This window comes from Trichechus manatus, unplaced genomic scaffold, assembly GCF_000243295.1.
Source record: "Trichechus manatus latirostris isolate Lorelei unplaced genomic scaffold, TriManLat1.0 scaffold00006, whole genome shotgun sequence".
Classification (NCBI taxonomy): Eukaryota; Metazoa; Chordata; class Mammalia; order Sirenia; family Trichechidae; genus Trichechus; species Trichechus manatus.
This window is the reverse complement of record NW_004443942.1, coordinates 22,545,774-22,566,300: the sequence shown is the minus strand read 5'-3', so window position 1 is coordinate 22,566,300 and position 20,527 is coordinate 22,545,774. Positions and strand designations below refer to the sequence as shown.

General features: G+C 35.1%; 1 protein-coding gene across 1 annotated transcript in view; it reads left to right on the top strand.

Annotated features, from left to right (window-relative positions):
- DCDC1 (doublecortin domain containing 1) overlaps nucleotides 1-20,527 on the top strand; it is a 518,812-nt gene that overhangs the window by 266,547 nt on the left and 231,738 nt on the right. Inside the window, exons 13-16 of the mRNA XM_023737954.1 lie at nucleotides 1,398-1,523; nucleotides 4,146-4,251; nucleotides 14,497-14,631; nucleotides 17,134-17,252. Coding sequence (XP_023593722.1) covers nucleotides 1,398-1,523; nucleotides 4,146-4,251; nucleotides 14,497-14,631; nucleotides 17,134-17,252 — 486 coding nt within the window. The remainder of the gene's footprint in view (nucleotides 1-1,397; nucleotides 1,524-4,145; nucleotides 4,252-14,496; nucleotides 14,632-17,133; nucleotides 17,253-20,527) is intronic.

The window sequence follows — 20,527 nt, the reverse complement described above, 5'->3', positions numbered from 1 at the left end:
TTTGTAAAATTTATATATCTAAAATGTTATTGCCTTCTGATTTAAAGTATATTGAGAAAATATGCAATATGTACTAAGTAAATGATACTCATTTTCAGGGAAATCGTAACATGTCTAATTTATATTGATATGCAGTCAGGTTGCTCATTTGCAAAAGATGATTTTGCTAGTATCCAATTTTATTTTGAGTCCTTTGTTTTTCCTCAAATTTTTATTTGAAAAATTTCAAATTCATAGAATAGTTAAAAGAATAGTACAACAAACACCCATATATCCTTCACCTAGATTTGCCAATTTAAAAAGATTGCAGCATTTGTTTTACCTCTTTCATATTTCCCTTCTCTCTCTCGAATGGTTTGAGAGTAATTACAGACAATCATTAAAGTTTTACTCCTAAATGCTTCAGATCACATAACTGAAGAAAGGGACATTCTTCTACATCATCACATTATAATATCTAAAACAGTCAACAATAATACAATAATATCATATAATATGCAATCTGTATTCAAATTATGCAAGTTGTCCCCAGAAATGTGTATTAGAGCTTTTTGTAATCTCGTATCCAATTAACAATCACATACTGCATTTAGTTGTTTTCTTTAGTTCTCTTTAATCTAAAAGATTAAAGATTATCCAGCATTGTCCACCCACCTTTTGTTTTGATGTCATGACATTGATTTTTTTTTTTTAAGAGTCCAGGCAGTTTTCTTATAGAATGTCCCATGTTCGGAATGTCCAAGTGTTTTCTCATGACTAGATGCAGTTTAAATGTTTTTGCGGCAATACTACACAGGTGATGTGGTTGAGTCCTTTAATTCCAAAGTTAAATAGTGTGTCTTTGACACTAGTATAGAGAAAAATGGCTCATAGTTGACATAATGACAATTCTTTTTGTTTTCAATTTTATTTTAATTATCAAAAAATTAACCTGAAACAATGTGCCTAACAGTAGTTAATATAAAAAAAAGTCAAGTTGGCATAGCGTTTAGTGAATGCACAAAATACAGTTTTTTGTATCCAGATATTAAGGATTCATTTAATTGTCAGTTCCAAACATCATCATGGTTGCGTGGCATTGCAGTTATGCATGAAAAATGAACATTATAGGAACGACGATTGTTTTCCATCCACAAAATGTTTTTATTATTGCAATTATTTTTTTAAAATTATATATGTTACACCTAGTCCTGGCATATTACAAATCAGCTAAATAAACTGAAATGTGCATTTCAGGTGCCAATATAGGATACCTACAATAGTGATAAATAATAGGAAATTACTTATTCCTGGATTTTATTATAAACATTTATTATGTGTTTTATTGTTTATTTGCCCTCAAATTTCAGTGTATGTATAATTTGGAAGATAGCTTTGATGTTATTTCCTTTTTTTAGGTCTCCGCTAAATCCTGTTTTGAGTTTGACCTTTGACCGAGTGACTGCATTTATCAGAAGTGGCATCACAGTTGCATATAAAACTTTTTTGGATCCTGATGCTGTTCTGATACCTGGATGTGACAAGTAAATTTACATGTATTTGGTTAAAGTCATCACTATCATCCAATTCTCAGATTTCTCAGAGTGAGAAATTTGAAACACTAAAAGATAACCTTTGAATTGTCTTAAATAAGCAATTATTTATTTTATTGACATATTTCATGATATAATGAGCCAGTGCCTAGAAAAACTTACTGTTAAGTTTCCTTGAGTTAAAAAAAAAACAACCAAAACTATTTTATGGGGCAATGAGCAGAATATAGTTTCTGCTTTGCAGAGCCAACAATTTTGATCTAAATTTAAATACTGTTTTCAGTAGATATTTCCAAATTATTGTTTTAAATGGAATAATTAAAATGTAAAATAATATGTTCCTTCATCTGAGTGTTCATATGTAAACATCTCATTTAATGATGATAAAGTTAAAACAAAAGCAATATGTTGGCGGCTTGGTGGGATAGTGAAGAGTAGGGAAGGAGTTAGAATATCTGGGCATCTGTCCGTCTTTGCTCCTGATTGTCCATGAGCAGTCAGGTTTCAATTTCTTATCTGTAAATAATAAAAATAAGCATTTACTGATGTTGGCCATAGGCCAGGCATGGTTGTAAATGAACTGGGTAATAATTTATTGAATCTTCAAAACAATTATTTTTTATTTCATTATTCTGTTATTACCTGTTACCCTATTACTTCATTTTATAGAGGCAGAAACTGAGTCACAGAGGGTTGAAGTGAAGTAATTTGCCCAAAGTCACATAGCTGGTATGTGGCAGAGCTAGGATTCTAACTCAGATTGTCTGTCTTAAGAACCTGAGTATTTAACCTCTATCCAGCACTGTCCAATAAAACTTTCTGTGATGATGGTAATGCACTTTGTGGCTATGAATCCCCGAAAATGTGACTAACGGGACTGAAAAATGAAATTTTAAATTTTGTTTAATTTAAATTTAAATAGGCCATGTGACTAAACCCTTTGCTATTGAGTCAATTCTGGCTCAATTCCGGAATAGAGCTGCCCCACAGGGTTTCCAAGGAGCAGCTGGTGGATTTGAACTGCTGACCTTTTGGTTAACAGTTGAGCTCTTAACCGCTGTGCCACCAGGGCTCCTTGCAGTGAAGCATGTTACTGATACTTTATTGGATTAGGTGATCTATCTATAAGGCCCCATCTAGCTTTAATATTTTGTTATTTAACAATTACACTTCTCCTTAATATATAGGTAAAAAGGCTAAAAAGCAGAGGGCAGATCTAGAGAACCAGAAGCAGTCTGATGAGGTCACTCAGTTCAGCTAATGTCAACCTATTGCTAAATATGTCTAGAAAGACAGACTCCTTAGTCTTCCTTTGTAGCTCATTAAACAAAAGCCATATCCTCTAATAACTAAGTGTACTTTCCAGGGAAGATTTAAATCTGTTTCTTCTTGTGGGCTTTTTTTCTTTATAGATAGAAAATAATTCATTAATATTCTTTTTTATAGGCATCCCCCATCTATAAGAAGATTTATTTGTGTGCAATAATCTTCCTCCAAGCTGCTAAATTTGCCTAGTTCCTTTTTCTTTAATATTAACTAAGATTTTATATTTTTTAATTCATGTATTTTTTCTTAATTTTATTTCCTTGGGTGCATGAATAGTGATTTATTAGATTGATTCAAATTAGATCTAGGTTGCTAAGTGTAACAATATGAAATTATCTTTTTTTGAACACAAACTAATTTTAATGGATTATTTCCTTAATTTTTGGACAAAATTTGAATTTTCTTTCTATATTCTAAAGTGGTGATGATCTGCTTGTAATGTGGATCGTTTGAAATCTTAATATTCATGTTCTTAATTATATTTCTCAGAGTATTGATAAATATTATTAGGAGTGTCAGACTGGTTTCTGTTGAGTATCATGCTATGATATGTCTGAACTTATCACTGTTGCGCCAGGTAATTTTCTTTAGGCTAAAAATTTGTTCACTTTTAAGATAAGTGATTGCCTGAGCTAAGAATAAAATCTAACCTGTACAGTTTGTGATTTGTCCAGGTGCCCACTGTATTATGCTACCTTTTGAGGTTCTTTTAAAAATGCCAAATTAGCAAGTTTAACACAACCAGTATAAATATAAAACCGTTCTTCATTATTCATAGTCTGTTATATTTAAATTATGCATTTAACATTGAGAATGGACTTACTCTAAATGATTTTGTAAGATTAAAAAAATTTAATTTCTTCATTCTATTAATAAATAATTAGACATGAAATTCCCCAATATTATACATAATTGCAAAAACCCTGGTGGCATAGTGGTTAAGTGCTACCGCTGCTAACCAAAGGGTTGTCAGTTCGAATCTGCCGGGTGCTCCTTGGAAACTCTACGGGGCAGTTCTACTCTGTTCTATAGGGTTGCTATGAGTCGGAATTGACTCGACGGCGACGGGTTATACATAATTGCAAAGTAAGAGTTTAGAACTTTCTCTTTCTCAATATAGATAACAAGACACTTTATAAATTTATTTAAAAAGGTTATGAACTGTACATTGATTTTTCTATCACAGTAGAGTATAAAAGGCATAAATTAATATATTAGTATATTAAGGAGTATTGTAACTAAATATATTTTCTTCTAAAAAATAATTAAATATTTTACTTTTCTTAGTTGGGAAGTTTGTGAGGGATTTCCAATTAATTTGAACTGCACCAGTGGACTGATACCAGATCAATTTGAAAAGATAGACCTGGAGAACCATTTCCTACAGAATAAGGTCAGAATTATTTGTTGTACTTAACAAGGTGCCTTTTATGTATTGGACACTTGGTCAATATGTGGTGATTGCATGGATATTTGTGAAAGTTCTTTGAAAGCTATTAACTATTTTACAAGTATTAGGGCTGGGGTTATTCTTTGTTGTTAGGTGCCCTCGAGTCAATTCTGACACATAGTGACCCTCTGTACAATAGAATGAAACACTGCCTGGTCCTGCCCCATCCTCACAATTGTTGCTATGTTTGAGTCCAGTGTTGTGGCCACTCTGTCAGTCCATCTTGTTGAGGGTTTTCCTCTTTTTGGCAGAACCTCTCCTTTACCAAGCATGATGTCCTTCTCCAGGGACAAGTCCCTCCTGATAACATGTCCAAAGTACGTGAGACGAAGTCTCACCATTCTTGCCTCTAAGGAGCATTCTGGCTGTACTTCTTCCAAGACAGATTTGTTTGTTCTTCTGGCAATCCATTGTCTATTCAATATTCTTTGCCAACACTGCAATTCAAAGGCATCAATTCTTCTTTGGTCTTCTTTATTCATTCTCCAGCTTTCACATGCCTATGAGACCATTAAAATACCACAGCTTGGGTCAGGCACACTTTAGTCCTCAAGGTGACATCTTTGCTTTTTAACACTTTAAAAAGGTCTTTTGCAACATATTTGCCCAATGCAATATGTTGTTTCATTTCTTGCCTGCTGCTTCCATGGACATTGATTGTGGATCCAAATGAAAATGAAAAAATGAAATCCTTGACAACATCCATATTTTCTCTGTTTATCATGATGTTGCTTATTGGCTGTGAGAATTTTTGCTTTCTTTATGTTGAAATGTAATCCATCCTGAAAGCTGTAGTCTTTGATCTTATTGGTAAGTGCTTTAAGTCCTTTTCTCTTTCAGCAGGCAAGGTTGTATCACCTGCACATTGCAGGTTGTTAATGAGTCTTCCTCCAATCCTGATACCACGTTGTTCTTCATATAGTCTGGCTTCTTGGATTATTTGCTCAGCATACAGATTGAATTAGTATGGTCAAAGGATTCAACCCTGAACACCTTTTCTGATTTAAACCACTTAGTAACCCCTTGTTCTATTCAAACAACTTCCTCTGGGTCTATGTACAGGTTCCGCATGAGCACAAGTAAATGTTCTGGAATTCCCATTCTTTTCAATGTTATTTATAATTTGTTATGATCCACACAGTCAAATGCCTTTTCATAGTCAATAAAACACAGATAAACATCTTTCTGGTATTCTCTGCTTTCAGTCAAGTTCCTTCTGACATCAGCAATGATATCCCTCATTCCACATCCTCTTCTGAATCCAGCTTGAATTCCTGGCAGTTTTACTACTGCAACCTCTTCTGAATAAGTTTCAGCAAAATTTTACTTGTGGGTGATATTAATGATACTATTCGATGATTTCCACATTCTGTTGGATCACCTTTCTTTGGAATGGGCATAAATATGGATCTCTTCCATTTGGTTGGCCAGGTAGCTGTCTTCCAAATTTATTGACATAGATAAGTGAGCACTTCCAGCATTGCATCCATGTGCTGAAACATGTCAATTGATAGTTCATCAATTCCTGGAACCTTGTTATTCACCAATGCCTTCAGTGCCACTTAGACTTCTTCCTTCAGTACCATCAGTTCTTGATCATATGCCGTCTACTGAAATGGTTGAAAGTTGTGGTTCAGTGACTCTGTGTATTCCTTCCATTGTTTTTTGATGCTTCCTGTGTTGTTCAATTTTTTGTCCATACAATCCTTCAATTGCAACTGGAGGCTTGAATTTTTTCTGCAGTTCTTTCAGCTTGAGGAATGCTGAGTATGTTCTTCCCTTTTGGTTTTCTGAATCCAGGTTTTTGCACATTTCATTATAATACTTTGTCTTCTTGAGCTGTGCTTTGAAATCTTTTGTTCAGCTCTTTTACTTCATCATTTCTTCCATTTGCTTCAGCTACTCTACGTTAAACAGCAAGTTTCAGAGTCTCTTCTGGCATCTACTTTGGTCTTTTCTTTCTTTCCTGTCTTTTTAATGACCTTTTGGTTTCTTCATGTATTATGTCCTTGATGTCATTCCACAACTTCTATGGTCTTCAGTCATTAATGTTCAATGCCTCAAATCTGTTCTTGAGATGATCTCCAAATTCAGGTTGTACTTTGGCTCTCATGGACTTCTTTTAATTTTCTTCAACTTCAACCTGAAGTCTCATAGGAGCAAGTTATGGTCTGTTCCACAGTTAGCCTCTGGCCTTGTTCTGACTGATGATATGGAGCTTTTCCATTGCCTTTTTCCACAGATGTAGTCAATTTGATTCCTATGTATTCCATCCGGTGAGGTCCACATGTGTACTCACCATTTATGTTGTTGAAAAATGGTATTTGCAGTGAATAAGTTGTTGGTTTTGCAAAATTCTATCATGCAATGTCCGGCGTCATTTCTAGCACCAAGGCCATATTTTCCAACTATTGGTACTTCTTCTTTGTTTCCAACTTTTGCATTCCAATCACCAGTAATTATCAGTGCATCTTGACTTCCTGTTTAATCAATTTCAGACTGCCAAAGTTGGTAACAATCTTTAATTTCTTTATCTTTGGCATTTGTGGCTGGTGCGTAAATTTGAATAATAGGCACATTAACTGGTCTGCCTTGTAGGTGTATGATATTATTCTATCACTGACAGCGTTTACTTCAGGATAGATCTTGAAATGTTCTTTCTGATGATGAATGCTATGTCATTCCTCTTCAGTTTGTCATTCCTGGCACAGTAGACCATATGATTTTCTGATTCAAAATGGCCAATTCCAGTCCATTTTAGCTCACTAATGCCTAGAACATCCATCTGTATGCATTCCATTTGATTTTTGACTACTTCCAATTTTCCTAGATTAATATTTTGTACATTCCACATTCCAATTATTGATGGATGTTTGCAGCTGTTTCTTCTCATTTTGAGTCGTGCCACATAAGTAAATGAAGGTCCTGAAAGCTTGACTCCATTCATGTCATTAAGGTTGACTTTACTTTGAGGAGGCAGCTCTTCCCCAGTCATCTTCTGAGTGCCTTCCAACCTGAGGGGCTTGTCTTCTGGCACTATACCAGACAATATTCTTCCCTATTCATGAAGTTTCCACTGGACAATTTTTTCAGATGTCAACCGCCGAGTCCTTCTTCCTAGTTTGTTTTAGTCTGGAAGCTCTGCTGAAACCTGTCCACCATGGGTGACCCTGTTGGTATTTGAAATACCAGTGGCATAGCTTCCAGCATCACAGCAATACTCAAGGCACCATAGTACAACAAACTGACAGACGGGTGGTGGGGGATTATTCTTTACTTCCTATTAATTAAGCGATTCAAAACTGAAAAGATATCTAATATTCTTACCCTAAAAATTTCTACCTGAATTGTGTATTTTAGTACCATTGTTTAGGGTATTTTTTTTAATGCAGCTGTTTTAATAGATTGGAGTTATTTAAGAAAGTCTTTAAGGTAGCTGTTATCTCACTGTACTTTAGGATTTTATGTTTGCTTTATAGATCTGTGTGTCTAAGGATCATGAGATCTTTTGAAAGCCCAACTCATGGTCCCCCAATCTGGAAGGTCTATTTTTAGGTATTTCTTTTTAAGGTAAATAAAAAAATTTTTTTTCCTACAGTTGAACTATTCCAAAGAAGTAATGATTTTCTCTTTCTTTTTTTTAAACTTGGAAACTCTACATAGGGTTGTTGTATATTTCAGCTTCATAGATTTTTGTTTTTGAACATGTGAATTCAAAACCAAAAGACACCCACAGAAATAGACATGCCCTGTCAACCAGTCTGGAACTTTTATTTCCAAATTGTAATGCAAAAGACACATTGTCCCAACCTGCTCTTTTTAAATTTCTACATGCTGCCCATTCAATAATATGTCAAAACTTATACTGAAAATCTTTGTTGTTTCAAGGAGCATATAAATATAAATAGTATAATTATAAAAATTAATTCAAACAAATAATTCTAATCCTGCCTATTTTTGAGTAAATTTAAAAAAGTAAGTTGAACGGTGCACTAAGTATTAATGCCTTTTATATTTTATACTTATCTGAGATTAAGACTTATTAACCATAGGCCTGATCCTGTGGTACTCCTTTTTCGGTTTTTACTGTAACATTATTTTCTGCTCAAAAAAATTTGTATGGCTGACTGTTCTGTACTAAATCAGTTTCCAAAATCTCATTTGGCCTTCACTGATCTCCATGATTCTCCTCCATTCTACCCTCACTCTCAACTTACCTTTCCAACCTTCTCCTTCGTGGTCCTCTCTATACGCTATTCTACAAACCAAAAAAACCCAAACCTGTTGCCATCGAGTTGATTCTGACTCATAGCGACCCTATACTATAGTCAGAGCTAATAAATTGTGTTCCACAACATGCTTTCACTTTGGTATACTTATGCATGACTTGTGTTGGTCTTTGCCTAGGATACGTACCCATCACCACCACTACTACCATTACCATTCTTGCCTCCTATTTCATCCATCTCTGTTAAGGCCTTATTCAATTTCCTCTTCTCAGATCCTCCAGAGAGAACTGGTCTCTAATTATTTTGTGTTGTCAGAACTCCTTTTGTCCTTTGAAAATTGTTCTTAGAGTTTGTGTTTTGGTATAAGCATTTGTTTTTGTCTTCTCCACTTTACTGAGAATTCTTTGGGAGCAAACATTATATCTTATTTATCTTTGTATCCCTAAGTGCTAGCACAGAGTCTTGAGTGTAGGGCAAGTGCATAATACATTTCTGATGATCGTTTTTTTTTTCCAGTTTTGTCTTAATCTCTCTTTTAAGGCTTACTATTTTCCAGTGTGCTTTTTGTGTGTTAGCCAAGTCAGATGATGCATTAACTGTTTTCTGGAACATGCTTCATGCTTTTGTTTATTGTGCCTGTGTTTATCTCTCTGCCTAGAATTCAACCTTTCTTCCTTTCTTTATCATCCAGCACTCTGTCTGGCATAAAGTTGGCATTCAATATATGCATGTTGAAATCCTGTCCGTCATTATATCCCTGTCTGATTTGTGCTTCCTTCATGAAATCTTTCTTCACCTCAACCTCACTTCAAAGCAGATATGATCGTTCTGACCTTGGTCCCCTCATTGCATCCCTCTTGTGCCATTACGGTGATATTGAACTAGATGCTGTTTATTTTACAACATTTTTTGCATGATTCAAAGTCACCCAGTGCTCCAAGTTTGAGCACTTTTCAGGTCATATTGGAGGTAGGTGGAGAAGAGTGATAGATTCCACTGGGATTGTTGGGATAGATCATGAAGAGCCTCAATTCAGTGTTAGTGATTCTGGATGTTTTTCTGTAGAAAATAAGGAGCTATTGGAAATATTTGAGCAGAGGCAAGATCTGTTTTGATCTTTGTGTTAAGATGATAACTCAGGACGTCCTTGTCTTATCCTTCCTGCTAGATTAAAAATTCCTCAAGGGCAGAGGCTATCCTGATCATCCTCATCTCTATTGCAATATCTAGATGCTCAGAGTTAGCTAAGATGAATTGAATTTACTTGGCAATTATGTCAATCAACAGAGGCCAGCTCAAACCTGAAAAAGAAAATGATATCACAAAGATATTGGGGAAAGGAACCTAAAGGAGGCTTCTCTCTTTGATTCTAAGTAGGATCTTACAAGATAACTATATTTTCTAAAGTTGAAAAATTACAGAATAACAATCCAGTTATTTCGTCATTATTAATTGTTTCTAATGATTTAGTGAAAATGAAAAAACACTCATCTTAAAGAAATATTTGCACAGTATTGTGTTTTTGGAAGAAGAATTTGTTTTTGAATAACATTTTTGTCCAACCAAAATAGTAATGTAAGAAAGCCAAGATTTGATCAACTGGCTAGTACAGTGAAGCTTTCAAAGAAAGCTTAGCTATGAAACCTTTAAATTCCTCTCAGAAAAATGTCTCTAATTACATACAGAGAGGTGATCAGTGCATTGGGAATAGCAATTTATTAACCTGAAAAGGACCACTTTTAAAAATAGATTCAAGCAGAGGTGACAGATATCTGTAGGATATTTTATTGCAGAATCTTGTTGCTCACTGAGGTGAAGAAGACACTAAGAGGATTACAATGGAGGTGGGGACGGAGGGAGGCAGAAGCCAATATTCTTGATGCGTACGTCTTAAAATTGGCTTGAGATAGAGATATCAGTGCCTAGCCCCTGACTGTTCTTTTAAATCTCTTATTGACAAGTAAAACCTTTCCTACAGAGAAAAATTTGGAACACATAATCCCCATTGGTAATGTGGGAGACAGCTATAACTCTGGCAATTATAACCTGTTGCTGTTTTATCCATTCCAAAAAAAAGATTTGGAGTTTACTACAAATTGACATTTTGGTGAATACATCTTTCAACAACTCTTTGTTGCTTAAATCGGCAACCTTTTTTATTTGAATCGAGTTTAAGGGCAATAAAATTGTGTTTCCATGAAATGGAGGAATTTAGACTTCATGATAGTTAACATAAAAGAAAAATATTTTTCATGAGAAAAATAACTTGAGGAATACCTAGTTATGGGAAAATATAGCAGAAAAATGCCGTAGTGTTTGGCAGCTCATATGTTCTGCTGAAACTAAAAGGAAACTTATTTTGATTCCAGCTGTTTGGTATGTGGCTTTGCAGATACCAGCAGGAATTAGTGACAACTTTAGGTATGAAAACAGCAAGAAAGCACCGAGTTATGATTTTAGAATTGTGGCATACCTGTTACAAGTCACTTGTAAATTCAGCAGTTATGGATGCTAGCAGAATGCATTTTTCTGAAAGCTGAAAAGGAGGCTGGGAAAAGAAAAACAGTCTTTGCTATTTCTTTGGAGAGCAAGTCATTGAGAAATAGTATTTTCTAGAAATAATTTGTATACTGAAACAAATATAAAATTTTAATTTTGAACTAACTGACATTAGAACAGGAGACAGAAATTTTAAATGAAATCCCAACTCCCGTCCTTATATTTTAGAAGAATAAATGGAAGCTATTTAAGGACTGAATACCCAGATCTTACATATTTTGCCTTGTTTGTTTGCATAAGGAGGCCCTGGTGGTGCAGTGGTTAAGCATTTGGCTGCTAACCAAAAGGTCAGCGGTTGGAATCCACCAGTCGCTCCTTGGAAACCGTATGGGGCAGTTCTACTCTGTCTTATAAGGTCGTTATGAGTTGGAATTGACTCGATAGCCACATGTTCGTTTGTTTTTTGGTTGCACTGATATTTTCTACCTTCACACTTTTCTAGTTCTTAGTTTTAGAGATGAGTGGATTGATCAGAAACAGATTTAGGGAAAGGGAAACATAAGAAGGAAATTTCAGGGAAACGAGGAAAGGGATTTTTATAACATCTTTTATTGTTGGGACTTTAATTTGTGTGTAAAATTATTTAGCTTGCCCCTGAATTCATTATCACAAGTGAAAAATCTTATAAAATTTCTATGTAGTAAACAATTTGTTCAGAATAAAGATCATAATCTATGAGAGCCTCCTTTCAAGAACTATTTTATTACCTTGTATTCTGTTTCTCAGCAGCTCTGTGAAAAAAAACCTTAAATGGTTCTCTTATTTATTTTGAGTTTACATAAGAATGTTGAAGGCAGGCCACTCCACCTTCACTAATTATTTGGAAAATAAAAAATAAACAAGAGATTTTAACTGGCCCATCATGTATATACATTTTTTTTTTTTTAAAATCACTGGCTGTTTCTGCATCAGCACAGTTCATACAGACAAGCAAAGTTATAATGGTTATTTAAAGGGAGATATGCATATAGGTATTCAAAAGAATTTTAGAGAATTTCTCTTTTTTGATTCTCAATAGAACTTAAAAAGACTTTCTGATAATATATATTATAGTATGTATTTAGATGCCAATCTCAATTTACACACACAGGAAATCTCAATTTGCACACACAGGAAATATTATATTGAAGGTTGCTATTGCATATTTTTCTGAATTCCAGTAACACAGTTTTCATCTCCCCCATCCTCATCCAAGCTAAACTATCAGATTAAAGGAAAAAGGAAAAAGACGATGAAGTTATAGAAGAGAAATTTAATGGCCATTGTCACTTTTAAGCATATCAGAGCCTCAGACTTGGCAGGCTTTTTTTTTTTTTTAATAACACAAAAAGAAGCTGAGTTAGTGGGCCTGTGTCTGCTCTACGTGGAATCACTTGGGAACTGTCCAGCAAAATATCTCTCGAAGAACAGCATGGTGTTAATACTGGGTGCCAACCCAAGACAGACACAAAGGACCCCTTCACTCTTCACCAATAAGCCAACTGTTAAAAGATTAAAACATGTTGTGGAGATAACAAGAATTTAGGGGCTGGCAGCAGGTGTTGTACAAAGAAGGATTTGGCAGTACAGTTCTTCTGTCTGACTAATTCCAGTCAAAACAATCTTCTGCCCAGTTGCAGAGGGGAGTTTGACTGTGATGGCAACTTGGAGTTAGGAGGTTGAGTAAGAGTGCTACTTTAAATGCTGAGTCCTGTGGAGGATGGATTAGTAGAATATAGTTTATCTTTGTTCAGAAACAGTGGGGGACTCCCCTCCAGAATGCAGCCACTGCTGGCTAACTGTGGAATACACAATCTAACAGCTGTATGTCAAATCTGCTTATGTTGTAGGGTTGCTGTATTTTAAAATTTTTATCCTCACATATAGGAGTCATATGACATTTTCTTCTCTTCAGAAATGACTATCATCCATTATAGATTAATTGCCAGTTGTCTTAGTTGTGTCCTTATGTTATTGCCTTACTACATTTGTAAAGTGTTACCTTTTAAATCATCATTTAATTTCTGTATTTTCAAAAATCGATTCTGACTCATAGTGAGTTTATAAGACAGAGTAGAACTGACCCATAGGGTTTCCAAGGAGCAGCTGGTGGATTCGCACTGCTGATCTTTTGATTAGCAGCTGAACTTTTAACCACTACGCCACCAAGGCTCCCTTATCAATTAATTGCCAGTTATATTAGTTGTATCCTTATGTTATTGCCTTACTACATTTGTAAAATATTGCCTTTTAAATCACCATTTAATTTCTATATTTTCAAAAATCATTTGCTACTCAGTAAATATCTAGTATTAGCGCATATATAAAGTGGAACTTTTTTTAGTACTAGAAAATAATTTAAATTATTATTGAAGCAGTATCGTTTATTGGACTTGAAGCATAAATTGGCATTTTCCCATATTCCTATACAAATAAATGTTGATACTTAAAAACTTAGCATGATTACCCAGGGAAAATGATTATAGCAGTTACAAGATAAGGTTTATTAAAAAAGAAGTAGCAGAATTCCTACAGGTGATGTGAGAGCCCGATAATTTTACAATCAGGTCTAAGTGAGAAAAGCTGGAAGGTGCAAGACACCTTTGATTTATATAATCTGATAATGAACCCGAGTTGAACAGATGCAATGTCTCCCCAGTCAGTCCCCTCCTGTCTGTCCATACAACTGTCCCTCAAGTCTCAGCTCATATCCCTTTACTCTTAGGAAATTGTGTGGATTCCCAACTGTTTTCCCTGCCTTTGATATCTCCATTCTACAATCCATTATGTTTACCCTTACTAGAGCAACTTTACTAAAAACTGCTGTAATCCAGTCCCTCCCACTTAAGAGCTTTCACTGGCTTCCTACTGTCCACCCAACTGCATGGCCCTATACTTGACACCTTTCACAATTTGGCCAAACTTACCCTTTGAGCCTACCCACAAATCCTAAGACATATTGATTATAGATTTTTATTCTTCATTGCTCCTGTCAAACCGTCTTCATCCTTCAAGACCTGGTTCAGATGTTACCTTTTTCAACCTGCTCCACTTTTTGATTACCCCAGCAGAAATGATACTACCAATCTTTGCATACCTATAATACTATTTAATCACTCACGTGGAGCTTAACATGAAATTGTGTATATATGAGTGTTTATATGTATGTATGCATGTGTTTGTGTTATTGTTGTGAGTTTCTTTAGGACAGAAAAATATTTTATAATACTTCACACCACACAGTCTAGAGATTGCATATCACAGTTGGTTCTCAGCAAATAATGATTGAATTGAATTAAATGAGATTGAGAACTACCATCTGAAAGAAGACCTTCTCAATCAAAAACCTTTGGTAAGTGTGCTGAGGAAAGTTAACTTTCAGACTCTAAGTTAAAAATGCATATTTCCCCTCATGATATAGGTGGATCCCAATATTGTTCTACATGCCTCGGTTTCCATTGGAAAGCGGAGTTCCTCAAGTAGTGAAGTGAGCAGCAGAAGTCAGATAGCGTCATCGACCCTGTGGCCTGCAGCCAGTGTGTGGCTGATCATGAAGGTACCCAAGAGTGTCTCCTCTTGGCAGAGTGACTTCCCCTTGCTTGATGGCTCTCAGTGCTGCCCTGGCACCTGGTACCCTCACTGCACACGGGCATGCAAATGAAAGCGTGATAAATTATTGACTGTTAAGAAAGGTACTTCACTGCTCTTGATATTGTCTAGCCCAGAGGACTTCTGTAGATTCCCAAATGAGAATTCAGTTCACTTTCAGACTTGCTGATGAGTTCATACCCCAGAGTGTATTTAAGTCAAGCATAGAGCTTATTTATAGTCCATAGCCTCACCATTTTTGTAGGATTTGTCTGAATGTCATTTATTTCCACTTCTTTGTCTTTGTTGTTGAGCTTCACCACCTCACCTTCACGTTAGCACCATATAATGATTTCGCATACTGTCTTTGTAATGACACAGTATTAAACAAAACCCGAGTATAAAACGTGAACAGTGCCTAACACATTACGTATCTGTGTATTGGCAATATTTATTTATTTATTTTTTACTTTATTACTATACTGTTGGCTCTGATTTAAATGGAAAACATTTAATTGCCCTCCTCTTCCCTCTTACTGGAGCCCTGGTGGTGCAGTGATTAAGAACCATGAGTGCAAAATTACCCAGTCAAGTTTGCTACTACTTAGTTTGTGGGGGGTGGTTTGAAACTGTTTCTCAAATGAAATTTTGAATTGCCCTTATTATAATAATAACTGCCGTATTATTTTTTATTCTCTGTGAGTTAAAAGAATACAAATTAAGATACAAAGGTATTAAGAGATATTATTCTTACCAAGACTGAATGAGGTTAGATGAGCTGTTATTTAAGTCTGCTTCCAATCAGGAGACTCTATTAATTACTAAGCTTTATTAAGTTATGTTTTGTTTTTGATTTAATAATAATAAAATCTTCCATTTCATTGAACACCTATTATGTGTTAGGCATTATATTAGGTTCCTTATCCACATTATGGTCTCATTTAATTTTTAGAAACTTTTCAAGTTTGGTTTTATCATCTGCCATTATACAGCTAAAGAAACTGAGGTTAATAAGTGGCAGAGGGAGGGTTCTTGGTCTGTCTGACTTCAAAACTTATGCCTTTTCACCATAATATAAAACATTGTTTTCTATTTGAACAATCTATGAGTATGATGGAAGTGTTTTAGTCTTAGCACTGCCACTGAATAGCTGTGTGACATCAAGCAAGTCACTCACTGTGTCTGCGTCTTTGTTTTCTTATCTGAAAAGAGTTGGGCCACTTGATATTGAAGGATGTTTCCTAGATCTCTATTCTGTGATTCCATGGCATCTGTTTCTGGAATTTCATCAGAAAACCTGTAGTGTCTGAAATTTCCTCAGAAATAATTGAAACGCTTAATGATAGGAGTATGGGATTTGGAGTTAGATAGATTGGGATTAGAATCCCAGCTTGTCTTATGTGACCTTGGGAAAGGCACTTAGCTTTACTGAGTCACCGTTTCCTCATTTATAAAATGGAGTTAGTCATACCTGCCTGGCACAGTTCTTGTGGAGACCAAATGAGAAAGCATGTATGAAATTTGAGTGTAGAGTATGTGGTACACAGAAAGTACTTAATAAATGATGGTTCTCTTTCCTCATCCCAAGTGGTTCCCTTTTCTCTATAGAAAGCATTAGAAAGCACGTTCAAACAAGGATTCTATTCAGTGCTTGTTAGAACCAAAATTCTTTAAAAATACTTTTCCTAAGTCATCATATGTTCGTTTTCCACACAACAAAACCATGAGGAATAAAAGTTACATGCTGAAAACAATTTTTAAAATCCTTTTGGATTGAACTCTCTTCCTCTTTTCAAAATAAACCTTTTTACCTATTTAGATAGAGAATTTTGCATATCATAAACCCCCAATGCATGTAAATAAATTCCTTGGTGGTTGCCACATATCTAAAATGTTATGTTTGATTCACTAAATAAGAAACTTGTTAAGTGGCCACTGAAACAATATTCCTAATCAATTTCCTTAGCAGAGAATCCTAACATTTAAAACAAAAGCAGTTCATAAACCACCTTAAAATGTTACACCAATGGTATTTAGACCCAGAGTAAAACTTTAAATTGATACAAAGGTTTTGGATTCGTTTCAATCTTTTCAGTTTATCAGTTCACTGCACTTTTTTTCCTGTGCATATTTCAAGTAAGCTCTGTAGTTATAACTATACCAAGTGACACGTGATAGACCCCAAATCACTGCACTGTGAAATATGCACAGAAAAAAAGGACAAATGAAGATATCAAGGTCTGTTTTATTTTTCGCTGAACTGTAAAATGCCACCCTTGTTGGACAGAAGATGACTGGTTCTGAGCAAGGCTCACTGACTGCTAAGTTGTGGGTAGTGTTTCACTTTTGGCAACTGTTAATATCTGGGGTTATCCAGGCATAATGACCTCACTATTTGTGACACATTGTTGAATTTTCTGGTTCTTTTAACTTACTTAGACCTTTCTCCCCCCTCTCTCTTCATTGGAAGACTGGAATGATCCTGAGTCGAGCTATAACTCAAGGCTGCCTGGCTATTGGTCATCCAATCAGAGTCAAGGCCGCTGAAGGAGCATCACAAGAAGGATATAAAGTAATCCTACAGAAAAGGTAATGCTTATGAGCCATTTAGCTCGAGACGGTAAATGTTAATTCCAAGATTTCTGAGCAATCAAATCATGATACTTCTTGGCTCGGATTAAATATTTATTAGACATTTAAATTTGTGTTCATAATATCAGTAGTAATTTTTTTTAACCTAAAATGATCTTGAAAATGTATGCCACTTAGTTTAGTAGCATTTCTTAAATATTCTTAAAAGTGAAATGTTGGCTTCAACATATACCTATGTGTAGACAGGGTGCTGCTTTACTCTATAACAACTCATTCCTTTATTTCAGCTTTGATTGTTAATTTTTTTAGTTTTATGTGTTTTCCTAACTTTTTCTCTGTCTTCTGGATATGAAATATTGAAGCATGAAAGAAAAATCAAGGAGACCAAAACAAAACAAAACAAAACAAAACAAAACAAAAAACTGGCTTTCAGGGGATCTTAAGTGTCCTTCCTGTCTGTTTTTTCTGACTTGGGAAGATACAATTAAAAAATAGATTATTTTTCAATTTAGCAGTGAAGAGTAATGGTGACTTATCTCTAACAGTCTGCTAATATTGTTTCATAGAGGCTTTCTTATTCTTGCTCATTTGCCTTTCGATTTCAATGAGGGTTGACAAAAAAGAGTCTTCTATACTTCAGGACTTAGAAAGCCATTGCCCAGCTACTTCTGGCTGCATGGGCAGTTAGGGTGTACTTAACAGCTGAAACCAGAACTACCTCCTGGAAAAGGGCACTTAGACACCAGAGAAACTGACCTAGCCAAAAATGCAGAAGGAAAATTTGCTATGAAAGTTAAAGCAGACTGTATAACATGCATAGGAATATGCATACTGATTAAGAATGTGGGCTACAGAGTCAAATTCGCACATGCAAATCCTGGCCATACCCCTTACTCTAACAAAATTTGAAATTAAAAAATACCATTTACAATGGCATCAAAAGTATGAAATAGTTAGGGATAAGCCTAACAAAATATGTTCAAGACCTGTTCACTGAAAACTACAAAACATTGCTAAGGGAAATTAAAGAAGACCTAAATAAATGCAAGCATGTGCCATGTTAATGGATTGGAAGACTCTTTATTAGTATGAAGTACATTCTTTCCAAATTGATCTAAAAATTTAATGCAGTCTCAATTAAAAGCCCAGCAGGTGTTTTTTGTCAGAATTGTCAATCTGATTTTAAAATTAATATACAAATGCAAAGGACCTAGAATAGACAAAACAACTTTGAAAATAAAGAAAAAAAGTTGGAGGACATATTTTATCTAAACTCAAAGTTTATTATAAAGCTACAATAATAAAGACAATATGGTATGGGCATTAAAGTAGACAACTAGATCAATGGAACAGAAATAGGATCACACATATATATATGCTAATTGTTTTTTTACAAGGTATAAAGGAAATTCAGTGGAGAAAGGATATTCTTTTTGACAATAGGATACTCATATGTAAAAATGAACTTTAATTTATACCACACATCACATACAAAAATTAACTCAAAATGGATCATAGACCTATATGTCAAACCTAAAATTATAAATATTTTAGATGAAAACCTAAGAGAAAATCTTTCTGATCTTGGATTAGGCAAAGATTTCTTACATATGACACCAAAGTATGATCCATAAAAAAGTAAATTTATAAATTGAACTTCATCAAAATGAAGAACTTCTGCTCTTAAAATATGCTGTTAAGAGGCTAAAAAGATAAACCAGATTTAGATAGATTCTTTACCAAAGAATATGTATAGTTGGCACATGCTTAGGGTAATGGAAAATAAACCCACAATGAGCTATCACTACATATCTATTAAAAAGTTTAATGTTTAAAAGCCACCACCTATTTCTTGGTTTGTTGTATGGTGGTGATTGCATGTTGCTATGATACTGGAAGCTATGCCATCATGATTTCAAATACTAGCAGGGTCATTCATGGTGAGAGGTTTCAGCAGAGTTTCCATACTAAGACAGACTAGGAAAAAAGCGCTGGCAGCGCACTTCTGAAAATGGTCAATGAAAAACCCTATGGATCACAGCAGAATATTGTTCAATATGTTGTTGGACGATGAGTCCCCTAGGTTGAAAGGCACTCAAAATACACAGTGTCTGCAACAATGGACTTAACAATACCAATGATTGTGAAGATGGCACAGGACTGGGCAACGTTTTGTTCTGTTGTAATGGAGATGCCACGAGTCGGAGCCAACTCAATGACAACTAACAATGACAATAATGTTTAATAAAAGATTGACCATACCAAGGTTGGTGAGGACGTGTAGCAACTGGAACACTCATATACAATTAGTGGAAATGTAAAATGATACAGCCACTTTGGAAAACAGTTTGGTACTTTCCTAAAATGTTAAAGATACATGTACCTTATGACCCAGCCATTCCACTCCCAAAAATTTATCCAAGAGATATTAAATGCCCATACAAAGATTTGTGCATGAATGTTCATAGCTTTATTTGTAAACCCCCCCCCCAAAAAAAAAAAACCTGGAAACAACTCACATGTCTATTAATAAGTGAATAAATAAGCAAGTTGTAGTACATCCATACAATGGAATACTACTCAGCAATAAGAAGAAATAAAGTCTTGATACATGCAACGATATGGATGCACCTCAACATAATTATGCTGAGTAAAAGAAACCAAAAAAAGAGTACATGTTTTTTAAATTCCACTTATATAAAATTTTAGACAATGCTAATTACTACCTAGAAATAGAAAGCAGATCAGTGGGGGGGCCTGGAGGATAAGAAAGTGGGGAGGGGAGGGGGGATTATAAAGGGGAATGAGAAAACTTTAGGGATGATTATTGGGGATAATGGATATGTTCATTGTCCTAATTGTGATGCTTTAACAGGTGTATAATATTTCAAAATTTATTAAATTTTACACTTTAAATATGTTCAGTTTGTTGTATGTCAGTTTTACCTCAATAAATCTGTTTTTAAAAATCCTAAAAAGCAAGCTAAGAAACAAACCAAAAATCAAAATGATGATTAGAGAGTGACTAAGTGGTGACTTTAATGGGTGATGGTCAGGAAAGGATTCTCTCAGTGGGAAGGTTGATCAGTGGCCTAGTCAAAATGGCAGGGGTTTGGAAAAGTTAGAGCTAGGCGGGCGTGGAAACGGAAACTAGTGCAACATCTCATCTGCTGACCTGGCCTGAGCCCACTGAGGTTTACTGCCTACCCTGGCCAGGATTATCTAGGAATTAGATAGGACTGAAGCTGCAGACCCAAAGTCCTTGTTGCCTA